Here is a 14,477-nt window from a genome sequence, read left to right on the forward strand (position 1 = left end):
AAAGACCCTTCATGTCTAAACACCAGTCTGGATTGAACGAGCACTTTCTGATGTCTGGTAAACTAGCCTCTTGAGCCCTCAACTATTTGCAGTAGTCTAATCTTACAGCATATATGCTAATGTTCCTATCGCTTTTTGTATTCCGGACCTCGGGCCTCTCTTCACTTTCATAGCTCCGAGACTTCTGTATACTATGCGGGGTCAAACCAACAGGAACTCCAGAAAACATACCAAACCGCTTTGTATGTATTCCACTCCTCCACGATACGCTACTGCAAGTGTATCTCCAGTGAATAAGCAGGAGTTTGCGTGTACAAAGTATGGGTACTATTCACATCATCCTACATGTTTCGGACAGTTCCTCAAAAATAGTGCCCAGAAGCGAACGAAACCACGTACAAAAAACGCTGGGAACCAGTGTCATTGTGAGTGGCGCCGCCGCTCCACAGCCAGCAATCGGGTCCAGTCGGGCCGCCTACAAAAAACGCCTCTGAAAGCACTTCTCTATTTCGATACGTCCACAGCTATACTATGCAGTGGCAAGTGCCGGTGCTCGGAGGCAGCTTGCCGTTTTCTAAAAACGTCTGACAATGTCGTCAATGACCTGCTGCGTCGAAGAGGATCCACCCAAGTCGGGGGTCTTGATCGTGTCCTCGGCCAAGTTGGCGTCGACAGCCTCGTAGATCTTGGCGGCGGCTTCTTGGTAGCCCATGAACTCCAACATCAAAGCAGTGGATCTGATGGTGGCAATTGGGTTGGAGATTCCCTTGCCCTCAATGTCGGGGGCAGAACCGTGGCAGGGCTCGCCAATGGCAAAGTTGTCGCCCACGTTCGCGGACGGAACCACACCCAAAGAACCTACGAGCGCAGCGGCGCCGTCACTCAAAATGTCGCCGTACAAGTTGGGCGCCACCACCACGTCGAAAATCTCCGGCTCTCTGAACATTCTGTACACCATGGAGTCGACAATCTGCTCCTTGTACTGCACAGGCGCGTACGCCGAGGTGGCCTCGTGCACCTTCTTGCAGGTCTCACGGAACAAGCCGTCAGAAACAGACAACACATTGGATTTATGAGTCACGGTCACCGAGGGCTCGGAGTGGAGCGACTTGCCGGAGGACGCGGCCCGGATCTTCTGTCTCAGCAACGCAATCTCGTACGCCATCTTGGCAATGTTGCTGGACGCCGTTTCCGAGATTCTCTTGATGGCCTCGGCGACCTTCTTGCCGTTCTTGTCCTCGTACATTCTCTCTTCCTTGATGTACAAGTCCTCGGTGTTTTCACGCACAATGACCATGTCCACCGGCCTGCCGATTCCGGCCACCGACTTGACGGGACGCACGTTGGCATAAAGTCCCATTTTCTTTCTCAACGCCACGATAGGAGACAGGTAGCCTTGCACCTTAGTTGAGGGTGACGAGACGGCTCCGAACAAGGCACCGTCGCAGTCCTTCTTCAAGACCTCGACGGTTTCATCGGGCAAGGCAGTGCCTGTTTTCTGAAACAACTCAAAGCCCGCGTCCAAGTTCACAAACTCAAACTGCAAGTCGTACTTGGCAGGGAGGTTTTCCAACACGGCTCTGCCGGCAGGAATCACCTCTTTTCCGATTCCGTCGCCGGGGATCAAGGCGATTTTCAATTTCTTGAGCGAGGCGGGAGACGTGGAAAAAGCACGCACAGATCTGGACAACATACTGGGTTTTTTTTGGTGAAAAGAGGGGGCAGGAGGGACGAAATTGGAAGTGAAAAATTGGAGCATATGAGCCGGGTCACGTGACCAGCCGCCCGGCGATTCGTGGGGTCCCGCCATGAGTCACGCAAGGCACTAGATAAAGATAAGCCGTGTATGTGCAGGCCGCGCCATGCGCTTACGAGGCCACCTGTTGGTCTGATCCATTGATGTGAGCCTCAAAATGTGGAGTTTTGGTATGTCCCATATGATGCCGATACAATCCCTTATTGATTTTGTCGCTAAGCACTTTCCAGAGACATCTCGCGTTTTTTTTAAAGCGGCTATATTGGGCCGTGTTATTAAGCTTTTTGCTGACCTTCACGTAGTCCGTACATGGGTCCGGTCTCCAACATATTGATAACTCCGCTATTTCTTTGAGGAACCTTTTCCCTCTGTTTGGCCGCATTTTCAAGTTTATGTTGAATGTCTCAATTTCCGCTTGATATTCTTGGTTCAATCATCTGCAGTTTGTGCCGTCCATGTTTCACAGGTGTATATTAGCTTCGTCCACCGATTTAAAAATTGAGCATTAAAGTATTATTCTCGAGAAAAATTGAAAGGTGGTCTGAAATAGTGAACCTTAGATAATATTAATAATCTTACTCACTATAGTCCGTGCAGAACTGGCCTTTTCAAAAACAACACTAACGCCTTGTCGATTTCCCAAAATATCTATATGTATTGCTCATGATGGCCCAGTAGCTGAATTGTAGAGATATTAGGCCGTTCCTTCCAAATGTTATTTGATTAGTACTCTATCAACAATCATAATACTTTAAACTCATCTTGCCCTACAGAATACATATTTGAGCGTTTTTTCCACTGCACATTCAATAAATATTGTCGGATCGGATCCAGGCTTATTGCACGGCTTTCAGAGGGGATTCTGAAGTCTGTAAGATTATGAAAGTATTGTGCTATTTGAATACTGTGCACTAATAAGGTCAAGCCAGCTACGCCTTTTCTGTGATACTATTGTCTCTCAATCCAAACACTGTATTGAATGAGTAGTTCATGATATCCCTTTGAACTTGCGGATCAGAGAATCTCGAACTATGGAATTATATTTCAATGAATATTTCAGTCTGGACTCACGGGAAGAAGACGCTATATGAGGGCTTCTCGCGGTACATATTGTACAAGCTTCCGAACAGAGGAAAATAAGAATATACATCACATAATTTCTTGTATTGTACCAACCATTAAATACACTATTCACATAATCATTCATGCCCATTAATCTAAAAATTTCTTCGCCAGGCTGCCAGTGGAAACTGATTCCGGAGCTTCGTGACCATCGTGAAGAGATCCCAACAACTCCAGCTCGAAGTCCTCGACATCTTGGGGCTCCTCGAACCAGCCTTTTTGGAAGAACTTGACGTCAGGAGTGCCAGCCACAGGAAAGAAATACGTTAAGCCCACGTAAACAATACCCGAGGAGAAAAAGCCCATGAAGAAGTTGAGGCGGTACACCTCGTTTGCTCCCATTGGCACCTTGTCCTCGCCGGAAGTAGCGCCAACAAAACCAACAATGTTGGGCAAAATCCCGCAGATATACGCCACAAGCGCACGCCAGTTGAGCCCGAAACGGTTGTACATGTAGAAAGACAACTCGGCTTTGTTCTCCGGTGCCCGGGACGAGTACATGTGCGTCAACTTGAGGAAGCCTCTTCTCACCACATAGTAGTCGCTACAAATAACGCCAATGATCGACGAGAGGAACACCGAGTACGCGGACAAATAGGTGGTAAACTTGGACGAGCTGGAAAGCAAGTTCCAGGGTTGCACGACCAACGCCAAAAGCGCACAAAGGTACAGGCCTCTTCTGATGTTCATGTACTGAGGCAAAAGCGCGGTAACGTCCGTGCCGAAAGAGATCGAATTGGCGGAGATGTTGGTGCCGAGCTGCGCGATGGCAAAGGCCAAGCTGATGAAGAAAACGCCCGCCCGGTTGCCCGAGGTGTAGTCGTCCAAAAAGCGGCCAAGCACATCAAGCGGCGACCAGTAGGTCACGCCATACAAATCCGTGGACGCGGACGTCACCAAGATTCCAATCAAAGAAGTAATCGAGAAACAGAGCGGGATCGACACCGTCTGCACCACGTACTTGATGGCAAACGACGGCTTATCGGCGAAACGTGAGAAGTCCGGGGCATTCGTGATCAACGTGGCAAAATTGGCCAATGAGTTCATGGTCAGCTCGACAAACGCCCATGCAAGTGCAGACCCCTGGAGCGTCAGCGCCTGGTTGAGCACGGGGCCCGCCCCGTTGCTTTTGACTAAGGTCCAGACCAAAAACGCCACGCCGGCCACGGGCGCAATGTACGCCTTCACCGTGAACAAGTGGCGGATGGTGTGAGGCGCAAACCACAAAAACGGGAGCGAGAACAACCAGAAAAGAAAGAAACTCAAGAACTCAAACGTAGTCACGTTGTTGTTGGAGATGCCGTCGGGCATGGTCTGGTCCAAGTTCTGGCCGAAAATGGCCCGCAACATAAGCCCAATACATGGTCCTGCCACCATTGCTTGTACGGAGTACCACACGCAGGCCATGACCACACGATTGATCACTGGCCAGATGCCGAAGAATATGCCAAACGACGCCCTGGTGGCGATCGGGAACGAGATGTGGTTGACCACTCCGACACGCGCCGAAATCGACACAAACACACCGGCCAAAAAATAACCAACCCACACGGAAAGCCACGTTTGCCACCAGGTCATGCCCGCCTCCACTCCGGTGGCGGCAATCATCCAGGTATTAATGTTGAACGAGTCTGCGATCCAAAACGACACGTAGTTATACCAAGACCATTTTCTCCGCGCTGCCTCCACGGGCTTCAAGTCATGATTATACAAATACCGCTGTGTGGCCAGAAGCCCGGCGTTGTCTTCAACCTGAAGAAATTTGATGAACTTCTGCCATTTGGACGGCTCGTCCGATACCTCGTGCTGGGAAATGCTAGTCACGTGCTTCAAGGAGTCTGTCATTAGAGGATACAGCAGATGAGATGTCTGATGCTGTAAAAACTCAGGGTCCTGGCGGGTACATACGTTGCTTTATATTACATGTTCTTCATTTGTGGTTAGAAGCTTTAGGGTTTCGACATGCACAAAGCAGACACGATAAGATGAGCGGGTCTGTGTGCAGGTCCGATTACTGGCTGCGATCGGAGCTTGATAAGAAATCCACCCCCTGTGTTACCGGGACCGGTCTGTCCGGATAAGAGGGGTCAGCGTGCTGGGGCTGAGTGTTGGCCAATCAGTCCGCGTCATTGATAATGGGACTTGGGGACTTGGCCATCGTGCGTAACAAGCCGGAGCCTCCAAAAAAGTGGCATTGCTTTTTTTAACTTCTAGAGAGCAACAAAAGCAGGGCACGCCAGAAATATCGTTCGGGTGCAAGTGGAGAATCCAGAGCAAAACTCTGAGCAATGACTATTTCCACGCGGCGTTCTCAGGTGCCACATGCACTCCACGCTCGGGACCTGCACATACACCTTGACTCCGGTTCAGGCTGCATGATACGGGTCACGTGATGCCGACCAATGGCTGTCTGCAAGCGCCAAACGGGCGTAATCAGAATGTGAAACGAGATTATCCGTTTTCCCGTATGCAGTCGGGCATATTTGCCGGTGGCTAATCAAAAGCCCGATGAGAGCGCCTCGTCACGTGAGCGGCCTAACCCCAGAGCGTACTTCATCATTCTGTTTCAACCCACGCTCCTCTTTGTCAAAAATGTGTGAGTATTGGCCTTTCTTGGTAGAAATTGTTTTGTAGTATGGCCATGCATTTTGCCTTGGCTGCTTTAGCGATGGGCATGAGATTAGCATTTGTTATCAAAGTTGTGCGTAACCCCGAAGCCGCATTTCGGCGGGCCCTCATTTTCTCGGCCGGGCTGCTTCTTATCGGACCTGCAGAAACCAGGCCAGATGTAATAGGGCCAGAAGAGCAGAAGAGGCAAAAGAGGGGAAATGGGCAAAATTAGGGGGAGTTTGTCAATTCACGCAAATTTGGACTCTATGACAAGCCCATTTCAGGTGTATGGTTTTTACCGTCGCTGGAAGGCAGGGTTGTTGTGAAACCACCTTGAAGAATTTGGATATAGTGGTGTTCTAATTGTCCAAGACTTGAGTTACTTTGGCTGCTTCTTGAATGAACTTCACTATCTTTATTTCCTGAGCATCAAGAAAATACATTTGGGAAGTTCTTTCTTTTTGCGACGAGGACAGGTCGTTTTGTTATACTGCAAATCTGTAAATAGCGGGCGAATCATCATCATAACTGAACCAATTTGCATCTCTTTGAGGAAAAGTTTGATATCCAAAGTACGACATCGGTCTTTTGATCTGAAAGACTACAAAAGCATTAATACATCCCACTTGAAATTGATACTTTGTGAACTTCGAAAAGGCACTGTGCTTGATGCCTTGGACTTTGCTGTCACCAAGTACAGTCAGTCTACACCCTTCATTCATGCAATGAAACAAGAAGGATCGAAATCACAAATCAGAAGGTTTTTTATTTATGTCGTTCGTGGAAAATCCCTTTACTTCTGTCCTGTTTTATTGAGCTTTTGCATACTTTAGCCAGATACAAAAGCCACGTTTCCGCAAGTCAGCGTGAGAATCTTTGCTTTTCCATATCATCCACATTTTAGTAGGGGGCTATGAAAATTCTATATTGGTAGACTCTAGTCTTCCACTGTTGTGCTTGCGGTATATTTTAAGGTAGAAATTCTCCTGCAAGCACTAGTATAGATTCTTCGACTTGGAGACGCCCATTCATATTCTAGAAATCTATTGGGCGGTTTTCAAATTGCAAGTGAGGTTTAGCATATACCAAGGACCCTCTAAGATCATCATGAATCTGAATATCAGGCTGATTTTATATCGGTGAGGTAAAGCTGGAATACTCATTTCAACCCCCTTTCTTGCGCATCACGCAGATCACACAAGAGAAACATCCACTTGTATAAACTCTAGAGCCATGAAACTTCTTTTACAAGCCATTATGAGGTTTTGTGAGAATATGCAATATATGTCTAGTATTCAGATTCTATATCCGAATTAGCGAGTGAGTAAAACCACTTCGCCTTGTGATACTATGCTGTGTAATACATTTGTTTCGATCATTATAAATATTCGAGCTAAGCTATAAATCCGTATCATTATTGTTGTGCTTACTCTAAAAGCCTATTCAGTCAATGATAATGAAACAAAAGTTGATTTTGTCTTACTAACTAGCAAACATTCTGGTCTGGTCTATGTTAAGTCTGTTTCGCAGTAGTTTTTGGTGATGAAAGTATTAATACTTCGTTTCTGGTTTCATTTCTCTAATGTAAACAAAGTATGCTTTGAAAAAATTGCTTTTTAATAAGCTTCACCTTAAATTCAATTCGAATTAACTATGTTCATCGATCCGATTTTCATTACATATATCTTGATTTTTACAGACAACAGTGAAAAATTGACAAAGGATCAAGCAAAGTCCACTTCGCCTGTTGTCTTGACTCGTTGGCGAGAGGCACGGTACAGTTTCTGTCGAAACTTTGTCAAATTCCAAACTTAAGTTGCCGGTCCTTTTCATCGATATTGAACGTGTCTATTCAAACGGTATGTAATTTACCTTGCCTCTGCTTGCTAACCCAGTCAACAAAGAGCCATCACAGTGGTTCTGGCTCGTGGATTTATATATGCCATTCAACTGTAAAAACGTAACATTTTCATCGCTTCTGCTGTTTGGATTCCAGACACGCCTGTACTCCAGGTACGCCTCGTTGCGTCATTTCGCGTAGGGCCAAAAGCCGCACTCCAACTCAGAAAGATCATTAGCTCCCCTGTTTGTCAAGTAATATATCTATGTATCATAAGGCCGTCGACACTTCAAATACTAAACACCACTGGGGACGAAAATCGAACCGGCATATAAATATCTTTGAAACATTCAGAATCCCCATTTTTCCCGCCGTCTTTTGCCCTCGGGTCTCGTGACTCCACGGCGACATGACCAGGCCTGCACAAACCACCAGATGGAAAAAAACACCGACTTGTTCATCGTACCGTTGGCAGTCTTCAACACAGGTATCTTTTTTGTGGCAAACCAGCAAATAACCAAAATCCACACATAATGCAAAGAGCACTCTACAACTCTGTTTCCAGAGCAGCCGTGCTCAGATCCCTCGCCAAGCCTGCCGCTCTTACGAGTGCACCCAGATTCGCACAGAGCATTCCAGTAAGATGGAATTCTTCCAAGGCTGAGGAAGCCAAACCCGCTGCTACGGAGGCCGCGGAGGCCGCGTCTGAAAGCGAGGCTTCTCAGGATTCTGCCGAACCCGCGGAGGATCCCGTGACGGCCGAATTGAGGGAGAAATTGTTGCAGAAAGACAAGGCGTTGGCCGAAATGAAGAACCACTACGCCCGCTCGATCGCCGACTTCCGCAACTTGCAGGAAACCACAAAGAAGGAGAACCAGAAAGCCAAAGACTTTGCCTTGCAGAAATTCGCCAAGGATTTGTTAGAGTCCGTGGACAACTTTGCGTTGGCCTTGAACTCGGTCAAGCAGGACACCTTGGAGGCCCACCCCGAGATGAAGAACTTGTTTGACGGCGTCTCGATGACCAGAAACGTGTTTGAGAAGACCTTGGAGAAGCACGGCATCCAGAAGATCGACCCTATGGGCGAGCAGTTCGACCCCAACCACCACGAGGCGACATTTGAGATTCCTCAGCCCGACAAGGAGCCAGGTACCGTTTTCCACGTGCAGCAGCCAGGTTTCACCTTGAACAGCAGAGTCTTGAGACCCGCCAAGGTGGGTTTGGTCAAGGGCCAGGAGTAAATGGAGACGGGGTGTGAATACAATGTACATAGGAGAAGGGTGGTTTGCTCTAGCGGGCACTGCCTTAGTGAGAGAGTTTAATACATCAAGATTCTCGTTGTTTTGGCGGCATGTGTAAACCGACTTGGAATGCCGTATTTTACATAATGCTATGTTGTAGTGGGATGGTCACCAGTGGGGCTTCTGCTGAACCTGCTACATGAAAGGGGTGTTCCAAGAGACTGGGCTTTTTATGACATTCGTCATTTTCTTTAGATATTGTCGTTTTCTCTAGATATTCGTCGATCTCTCTAGATATTCGTCGTTTTTTCCAGGATTGAGGTTTATGTGACGCGGAGTCAGTATTTAAAGCCAGCCACTCACTCCAGATTCTAGCCTTTGGAATTTTTCCTCGGATTTTTTTCTCAACTAGCCTGCTTGATGTTTTTGGGAAATGTGTTCTTATGAGTGAGGTAGAAGACTCGGAAAAGCTTTCATGGGACCGTCTAAGAGCATGGAAAAAAGTTAGGTAGGCTCTTCTCCTCCATCAGAAGAGCCTGATCAAATCAGTGATACTTCACTTCTTCGGATGTTTCGAGGGCTCTTTGTCCGTACCTCTGCTAGACTTGAAATCTTGAGACTGAAAGGTTTAAGAGCCCAGAACTTGAGAGCAAAGTTTTGGAAAGAAGTGAGAGTGCTTGTGGATATGGGTGCAGCAGTACAGACGCCTAACTGGAGCATCTATCTTCTATTTGGTATATCTCACAGCACATAGCTGAGTTGGCACCACGGCCAAGCCACTACTCGGGCGAGTTTCAGCTCGTGGCAAATGTTTGAAAGACTCTTTTTTCCGATGTATGATCTCACTTAGATCGGTTGGTGCTATACGGTTGCGGGGGACGACATCAAAATAGAAGAAGTTCAACTATAGTTGTTAAGAAGTCATCGCTGAATCGCCCACCTGTGTTCAGAAGAACAGAGCTGGTCGTCGTTTCACTTGAGTGAATTGATCGTTGTCGAGCCAGAAGTACAGCCGGGCTTGGAGCTGGAGAGTCGGGAGCCCTGTATATGTTCTCTAATGTTGTTTTCAGCTCCCTCGCTTTTAATGAGTCTGCTCCTGTTGTTTTCTGCTCTCCTCAATCTGGCTCTATTGTTCACCTCATAATCAAAAGTGCCAGGAGTATGTGCCACAAACGTTTATTTCATGTTTTGGGCAACACCCCCAAGTCTTTTGTAAGCACGTACTATCGTGCTGCTTGAATACTTCGGTGGATTGATCCTGTTTGTGTGGCATTGTCGGGATGTGTCATACAGAAGAAATAATCAGTGTTTTGGATAAAGCTTTGATAGCTTGGTCCCCAGTGATGTGAATTGTGAAAAAGAAAGTGAAGGGGTCTTTGACACACACAATAACATCATGACCTGGACATATTCTAGGTGGGCCTCCTACCCAGCACTTTGTTGAGGGCCCTTCATCAAATTGACTATTCACAAGTCTGATGTGGTTTTCAATTCGCGTGGAAAACACGATCTAGCATAGGTAACAACTCTTTACTCTGCCAATTTAAGACAAAATATTCCTTATGTTCCCACTGTCGACTGTAGTCAAGCACATACAGTAGAAAGAACATATATGATTGAACAAACAGATCTGAAAATTGTAAGTTGAGAGGACAGAGTGGGCCGTTTTATTGACTTGAGCAGGAACCAAGACTTCTAGAATCATGCCAAGCACCCCCACTACTTTCAGTTCCACTGGGACTTTCCTGCAGTGTTTGTCAATAATAGAAACATACTCAAATCACATGGCTTTTTCGTTGCTGGCTCGACCCTCCTGAGCAGCACAAGTCAGATGAATACTACTTTAAATTCCCAAGGAGCCGGGTTTTGGGCTCGCGGTTGCAAGCAAAAGCTGCAAGCAATGGGTCTAAGCAAAGTCGCGGGAAAGAAACGTTAAGTGTTTGGGAAGCGGCTCAACCAAGAATAATGAGATAATAGGTGCAATTCTGGCTCGAGGGCACGCATACTGGCAGATACACGATGATGAGGAAAGACAGGGCCAGAAGTCGTCCAAAGAAACAAGTCACAACAGAACACAGCGGATATGGCCTCGGCATCAAGCGATATGGCCTCGACACAGAGCGATATGAACTCGGCATAAAGCGATATAGACTCGACATAAAGCAATATGGCCTCGACACAAAGCAATATAACCTCGGTATTAAGCAATATAACCTCGACATCAAGCAATATGGCCTCGATATAAAGCAAATATAAAGCAATATGGCCTCGGCATAAAGCAATATAACCTCGGTATTAAGCAATATAACCTCGACATCAAGCAATATGGCCTCGATATAGAGCAAAACTGGAGCTAACAAGTAGCCCATCCAACATAAGCGAGTTCTCTAGGAAAGTTAACTATATTGAGGATAACGAACTTCTTAGGGAGGATTACATCAAATACAAGATGGGGTTAGACTATTTGAACATTCCAAAGCTAGGATTTCTGCAGCTCAAGATCCAGGTACTCCAGTGTAACGAGACAAAAACACCATATTTAGCACAAATTGGGCAAATATAGTAGAGTCAGCCGTAAACAAATATATCTCAATTCTTCTTAGAACTGCTCTCCGAACCGTACGTGATAGTTTCCCATCATACGGCTCTCCGAGATTATGCTTGATAATAAGCTAATTTATTCATTGAATTAACAATGAAATATATTTGAAATAGTGTTTTATTAGTTTAACCTGTGAAAAATATAAATATGGATATCTCTAAGTATAGGATTAAAAATAGCAATGCAATTAGATTAAAAGAGTCAAGATTATTATAATGTCTAATTTTATCAATAAAAGCTAATACTTTAGCCTTATTAGAATATAGAGCAATAACCCTGGATCCAGTCTGAGAAGTATAGAACATATGTTTATCATATCTTCATTTATCCTGTTTTAAAATTATATCCTAATAGATCCAGTTGAGCACTTTCATCCTTAATAATTTTATCTTTTCTTTACTTAATAATAAACCTCTGAGGTTTAATATTTAATAGACAAATGTTTTCATCGGCATCAAGCAATACGGCCTCGGCATCAAGCAATGGCCTCGACATAAAGCAATATGGCCTTGACATAAAGCAATATGTCCTGGACATCAAGCAATATAACCTCGGCATCAAGCAACATGGGTCTCAGGACAAAGACGTCCCGCCGCACAACTGACAGGCCATGCGGAAGCGAAACACCCAAAAAAGGATGGCTTTTTTCTGGACGCCCCCATAGACAAGCCATCAGCTGTAAAAAAGCTGGGCAGGCCGGGCCTGCCTCCCACCCCTTAAAACAGCCAATCGGATGTGAGTCACGATTTGCACCCAATACCATGGCCGCATTCGCGCAGATATGGAAACGAAGGACGCACCAGGGCCCAGCCCCAAAAGCCCAAAACCTCACTTCGGGCCCCGGCGGCAAGGGCCTGGCCTAGTACCAAGCGCCAATCTACGGGGCCGTCCCACCGAAAAAAACAAAAAAAACAAAACAAAAAAAAAACAAAATCCCCTCGAAAACCGAAAAGCCAGGGACCCACCGGAAAACGGGCCGGCCGCCTGTGCCGCGCACGACCATCACCAACCACCCCCGCGCGAAAACACCTTTTTTTGCGCGCCAAAGACCCCTTTCTTCCCCGCCATGCTCTGTTCGGTACGTACGCTCGGCACGGCACGTGCACGCGGCTCTGCGCCCGGCGCGGCCTACCAGCCAAACAGGCGCGTGGTCAAAAAACTCCTGTTTGTCCAGCAGTGCGCCATGTGGCTCCGGTCGCTCCGGCCCGGGCACCTCGCGACGCTCCAGCGCCAGTTGGTGGAGTGGCTGTTCCCGGCGGGCGCGGCGGAAAACCAGGGCGTGGCACGTGACTTTGTCCAGACGCCCGTGGACGCGCGCGGCAGCGTGGTCAACTCCGTGGTGTTCCTGGTGCAGAACGACAAGGCCGCCGAGACCCGCCACGTCGTGTTCGTGCACGGGTACGGCGCGGCGCTCGGCTGCTTCGCGCGCAACTTCCACGTGATCAACCGCTTCAAGGGCTTGCGCCACAACTACAAGGTGCACTTCTTGGACAACCTCTCGTTCGGGCTCTCGTCCAATCCGCGCGTGGCGTCCCTCGACTACTGGCGCCCGGTGCCGCGCGTCGACTTCCTCACGATGCACGACGCGGCGCCCACGGTCAAGGCGGGCCTCCATAGAAAGTACTACAAGCTCATTGCCGGCTACGAGGTGGACGCGCACAGGTTCGGCAGGTACAAAGCCGCCGTGACGCCCGTGTTGCGCGACCTCGAGGCCTACTACACGGACGCGTTGGAGGCGTGGCGCGTCAACGCGCGCATCGGCCGCATCCACTTCTTGGTGGGCCACTCGTTCGGCGGCTACTGGTGCGGCTCGTACGCGCTCCGGCACCCGGACAGCGTGCGGCACCTCGTGCTCTTGTCGCCGGTGGGCGTGGAGCGGCACGCGGCGGCGGTCACGGCGCCGGCGCCGCGCGGGCTGGGCCCCATAGCGCCGTCCTTGGACCCGGCGTCGCCGCGGTTCTTGAGCCGCTGGCCGATCCTCGCGGCCCGCGCGGTGCGCCACTGGTACTACGTGCAGCCGTACTTGCCGCGGCTCCTCCGGCTCATGGGCCCGTGGGGCGTGGCGCGGTACTACGATATGTGGTCCGGCAAGCTCTTTGCGGTGAACGGGGTGATCGCCCGGCTCGGCGGCGCGGCCGTGTTGACCAGCAGCAACCAGTTGCGCTACGGCACCAACACGGAGTGCCGGCTCTTGATCGAGTACCTCTACAACTCGGTCACGGCGGGCTCGCGCTCCGACATCCACATCAAGTACTTGTTGACGCCCGCCACGGACAGCAAGTGGCCGTTGATGGACAAGTTCGCGCGTGCCAGCGGCGCCACGCTCGCCAAGTTCCGCACCCACGTGGTGTACGGGCAGTACGACTACATGAACTCGGAGGCGGGCGAGAAGATGGTGGCGGAGATGAACGGGCGTCCTGCCGTGGACGCGCGGTTCCACGTGGTGCCGGAGGCCGGCCACAACTTGTACTTGCAGAATCCGTTCGGCACCAACGCGCTTTTGGAGCGTTTGGTGCGCGAGGCGGACTAGACTTGTTTATTGGGCAATGGCCGGGGCTGCGCTTTGATCCAGTCGCTGCGTGGACCGAGCTCTTCTGCTTCTGCTTCTGTCTCGGGCTCTCCGGGGCTGCACTGCCCCGCTCCATGCTGTAGCTGTTATGGGGCTGTCTGGTGATTACCAAGAAGCAAGCCCAGGACATTATACGAGAGACTTGAGGCGCTACCGTTTAGGCTGCTGGTAGCATCAGGATTGGTGAAGCAGGGATCCCAAAAGCACAAAAGGTTCCTGACGCCACCAGATGCTATTACACCAATCCCATGACACCAAGAAATCCTACGACACCGAGTCAGATCAATCCCATGACACCAATCCCATGACACCAATCCCATGACACCAATCCCATGACACCAATCCCATGACACCAATCCCATGACACCAATCCCATGACACCAATCCCATGACACCACGAGAGATTTCAAAACGCATCTAAATCAAACGACAAATGTCAAACTTCTCTTGAATCAGAGTTGGACGTATCAAATCTCATTCCTTATTCCTGACGACGCTCCTCCGCTTCGGAAAAGAAATATTTTATTGCTGGTGTTTGCTAGAATATTAGCCTGAGACTGTAATGTTTTCTTGCCCAACCTCCGGAGCTTAAGCTCAAATCAGATAAGGGAATCAAATAGATCTGGTTATACCTTTATGATCATTATGAAAGTTTGCTAAGCTAAGTTTCTTAGCTCTACGGTCCATAGGAGCTGTTCGCATTAAAAAACCAGGGGATCTAGATTTAATAACATCTC

At 48.6% G+C, this 14,477-nt stretch overlaps 5 protein-coding genes across 5 annotated transcripts; 2 read left to right on the plus strand and 3 right to left on the minus strand.

The window, feature by feature from the left end:
- Positions 1-195: 195 nt before the first annotated feature.
- Positions 196-1,766, minus strand: LYS12 (homoisocitrate dehydrogenase). The gene has a single exon (XM_018855570.1). It carries the CDS (start codon positions 1,691-1,693, stop codon positions 575-577), a length of 1,119 nt encoding a protein of 372 aa, XP_018714238.1. The 5' UTR covers positions 1,694-1,766; the 3' UTR covers positions 196-574.
- Positions 1,767-2,903: 1,137 nt separating this feature from the next.
- METBIDRAFT_85918 (nucleobase cation symporter-1 family protein) lies at positions 2,904-5,118 on the minus strand. Its single transcript, XM_018859253.1, has one exon. The coding sequence runs from the start codon at positions 4,721-4,723 to the stop codon at positions 2,969-2,971; it is 1,755 nt and encodes a 584-aa protein (XP_018714239.1). The 5' UTR covers positions 4,724-5,118; the 3' UTR covers positions 2,904-2,968.
- Positions 5,119-7,882: 2,764 nt separating this feature from the next.
- MGE1 (Mge1p) lies at positions 7,883-8,581 on the plus strand. Its single transcript, XM_018858286.1, has one exon. The coding sequence runs from the start codon at positions 8,135-8,137 to the stop codon at positions 8,567-8,569; it is 435 nt and encodes a 144-aa protein (XP_018714240.1). The 5' UTR covers positions 7,883-8,134; the 3' UTR covers positions 8,570-8,581.
- Positions 8,582-12,237: 3,656 nt separating this feature from the next.
- Positions 12,238-13,701, plus strand: METBIDRAFT_9991 (alpha/beta-hydrolase; the record flags this gene model as incomplete). Its single annotated transcript, XM_018859501.1, has 1 exon — positions 12,238-13,701. One exon carries the CDS (start codon positions 12,238-12,240, stop codon positions 13,699-13,701), a length of 1,464 nt encoding a protein of 487 aa, XP_018714241.1.
- Positions 13,702-13,764: 63 nt separating this feature from the next.
- METBIDRAFT_112376 (uncharacterized protein) lies at positions 13,765-14,227 on the minus strand. Its single transcript, XM_018853940.1, has one exon. It carries the CDS (start codon positions 14,100-14,102, stop codon positions 13,827-13,829), a length of 276 nt encoding a protein of 91 aa, XP_018714242.1. The 5' UTR covers positions 14,103-14,227; the 3' UTR covers positions 13,765-13,826.
- Between the last annotated feature and the right edge of the window lie 250 nt (positions 14,228-14,477).

Source organism: Metschnikowia bicuspidata (genome assembly GCF_001664035.1).
Source record: "Metschnikowia bicuspidata var. bicuspidata NRRL YB-4993 chromosome Unknown METBIscaffold_1, whole genome shotgun sequence".
In the NCBI taxonomy this organism is placed as follows: Eukaryota; Fungi; Ascomycota; class Pichiomycetes; order Serinales; family Metschnikowiaceae; genus Metschnikowia; species Metschnikowia bicuspidata.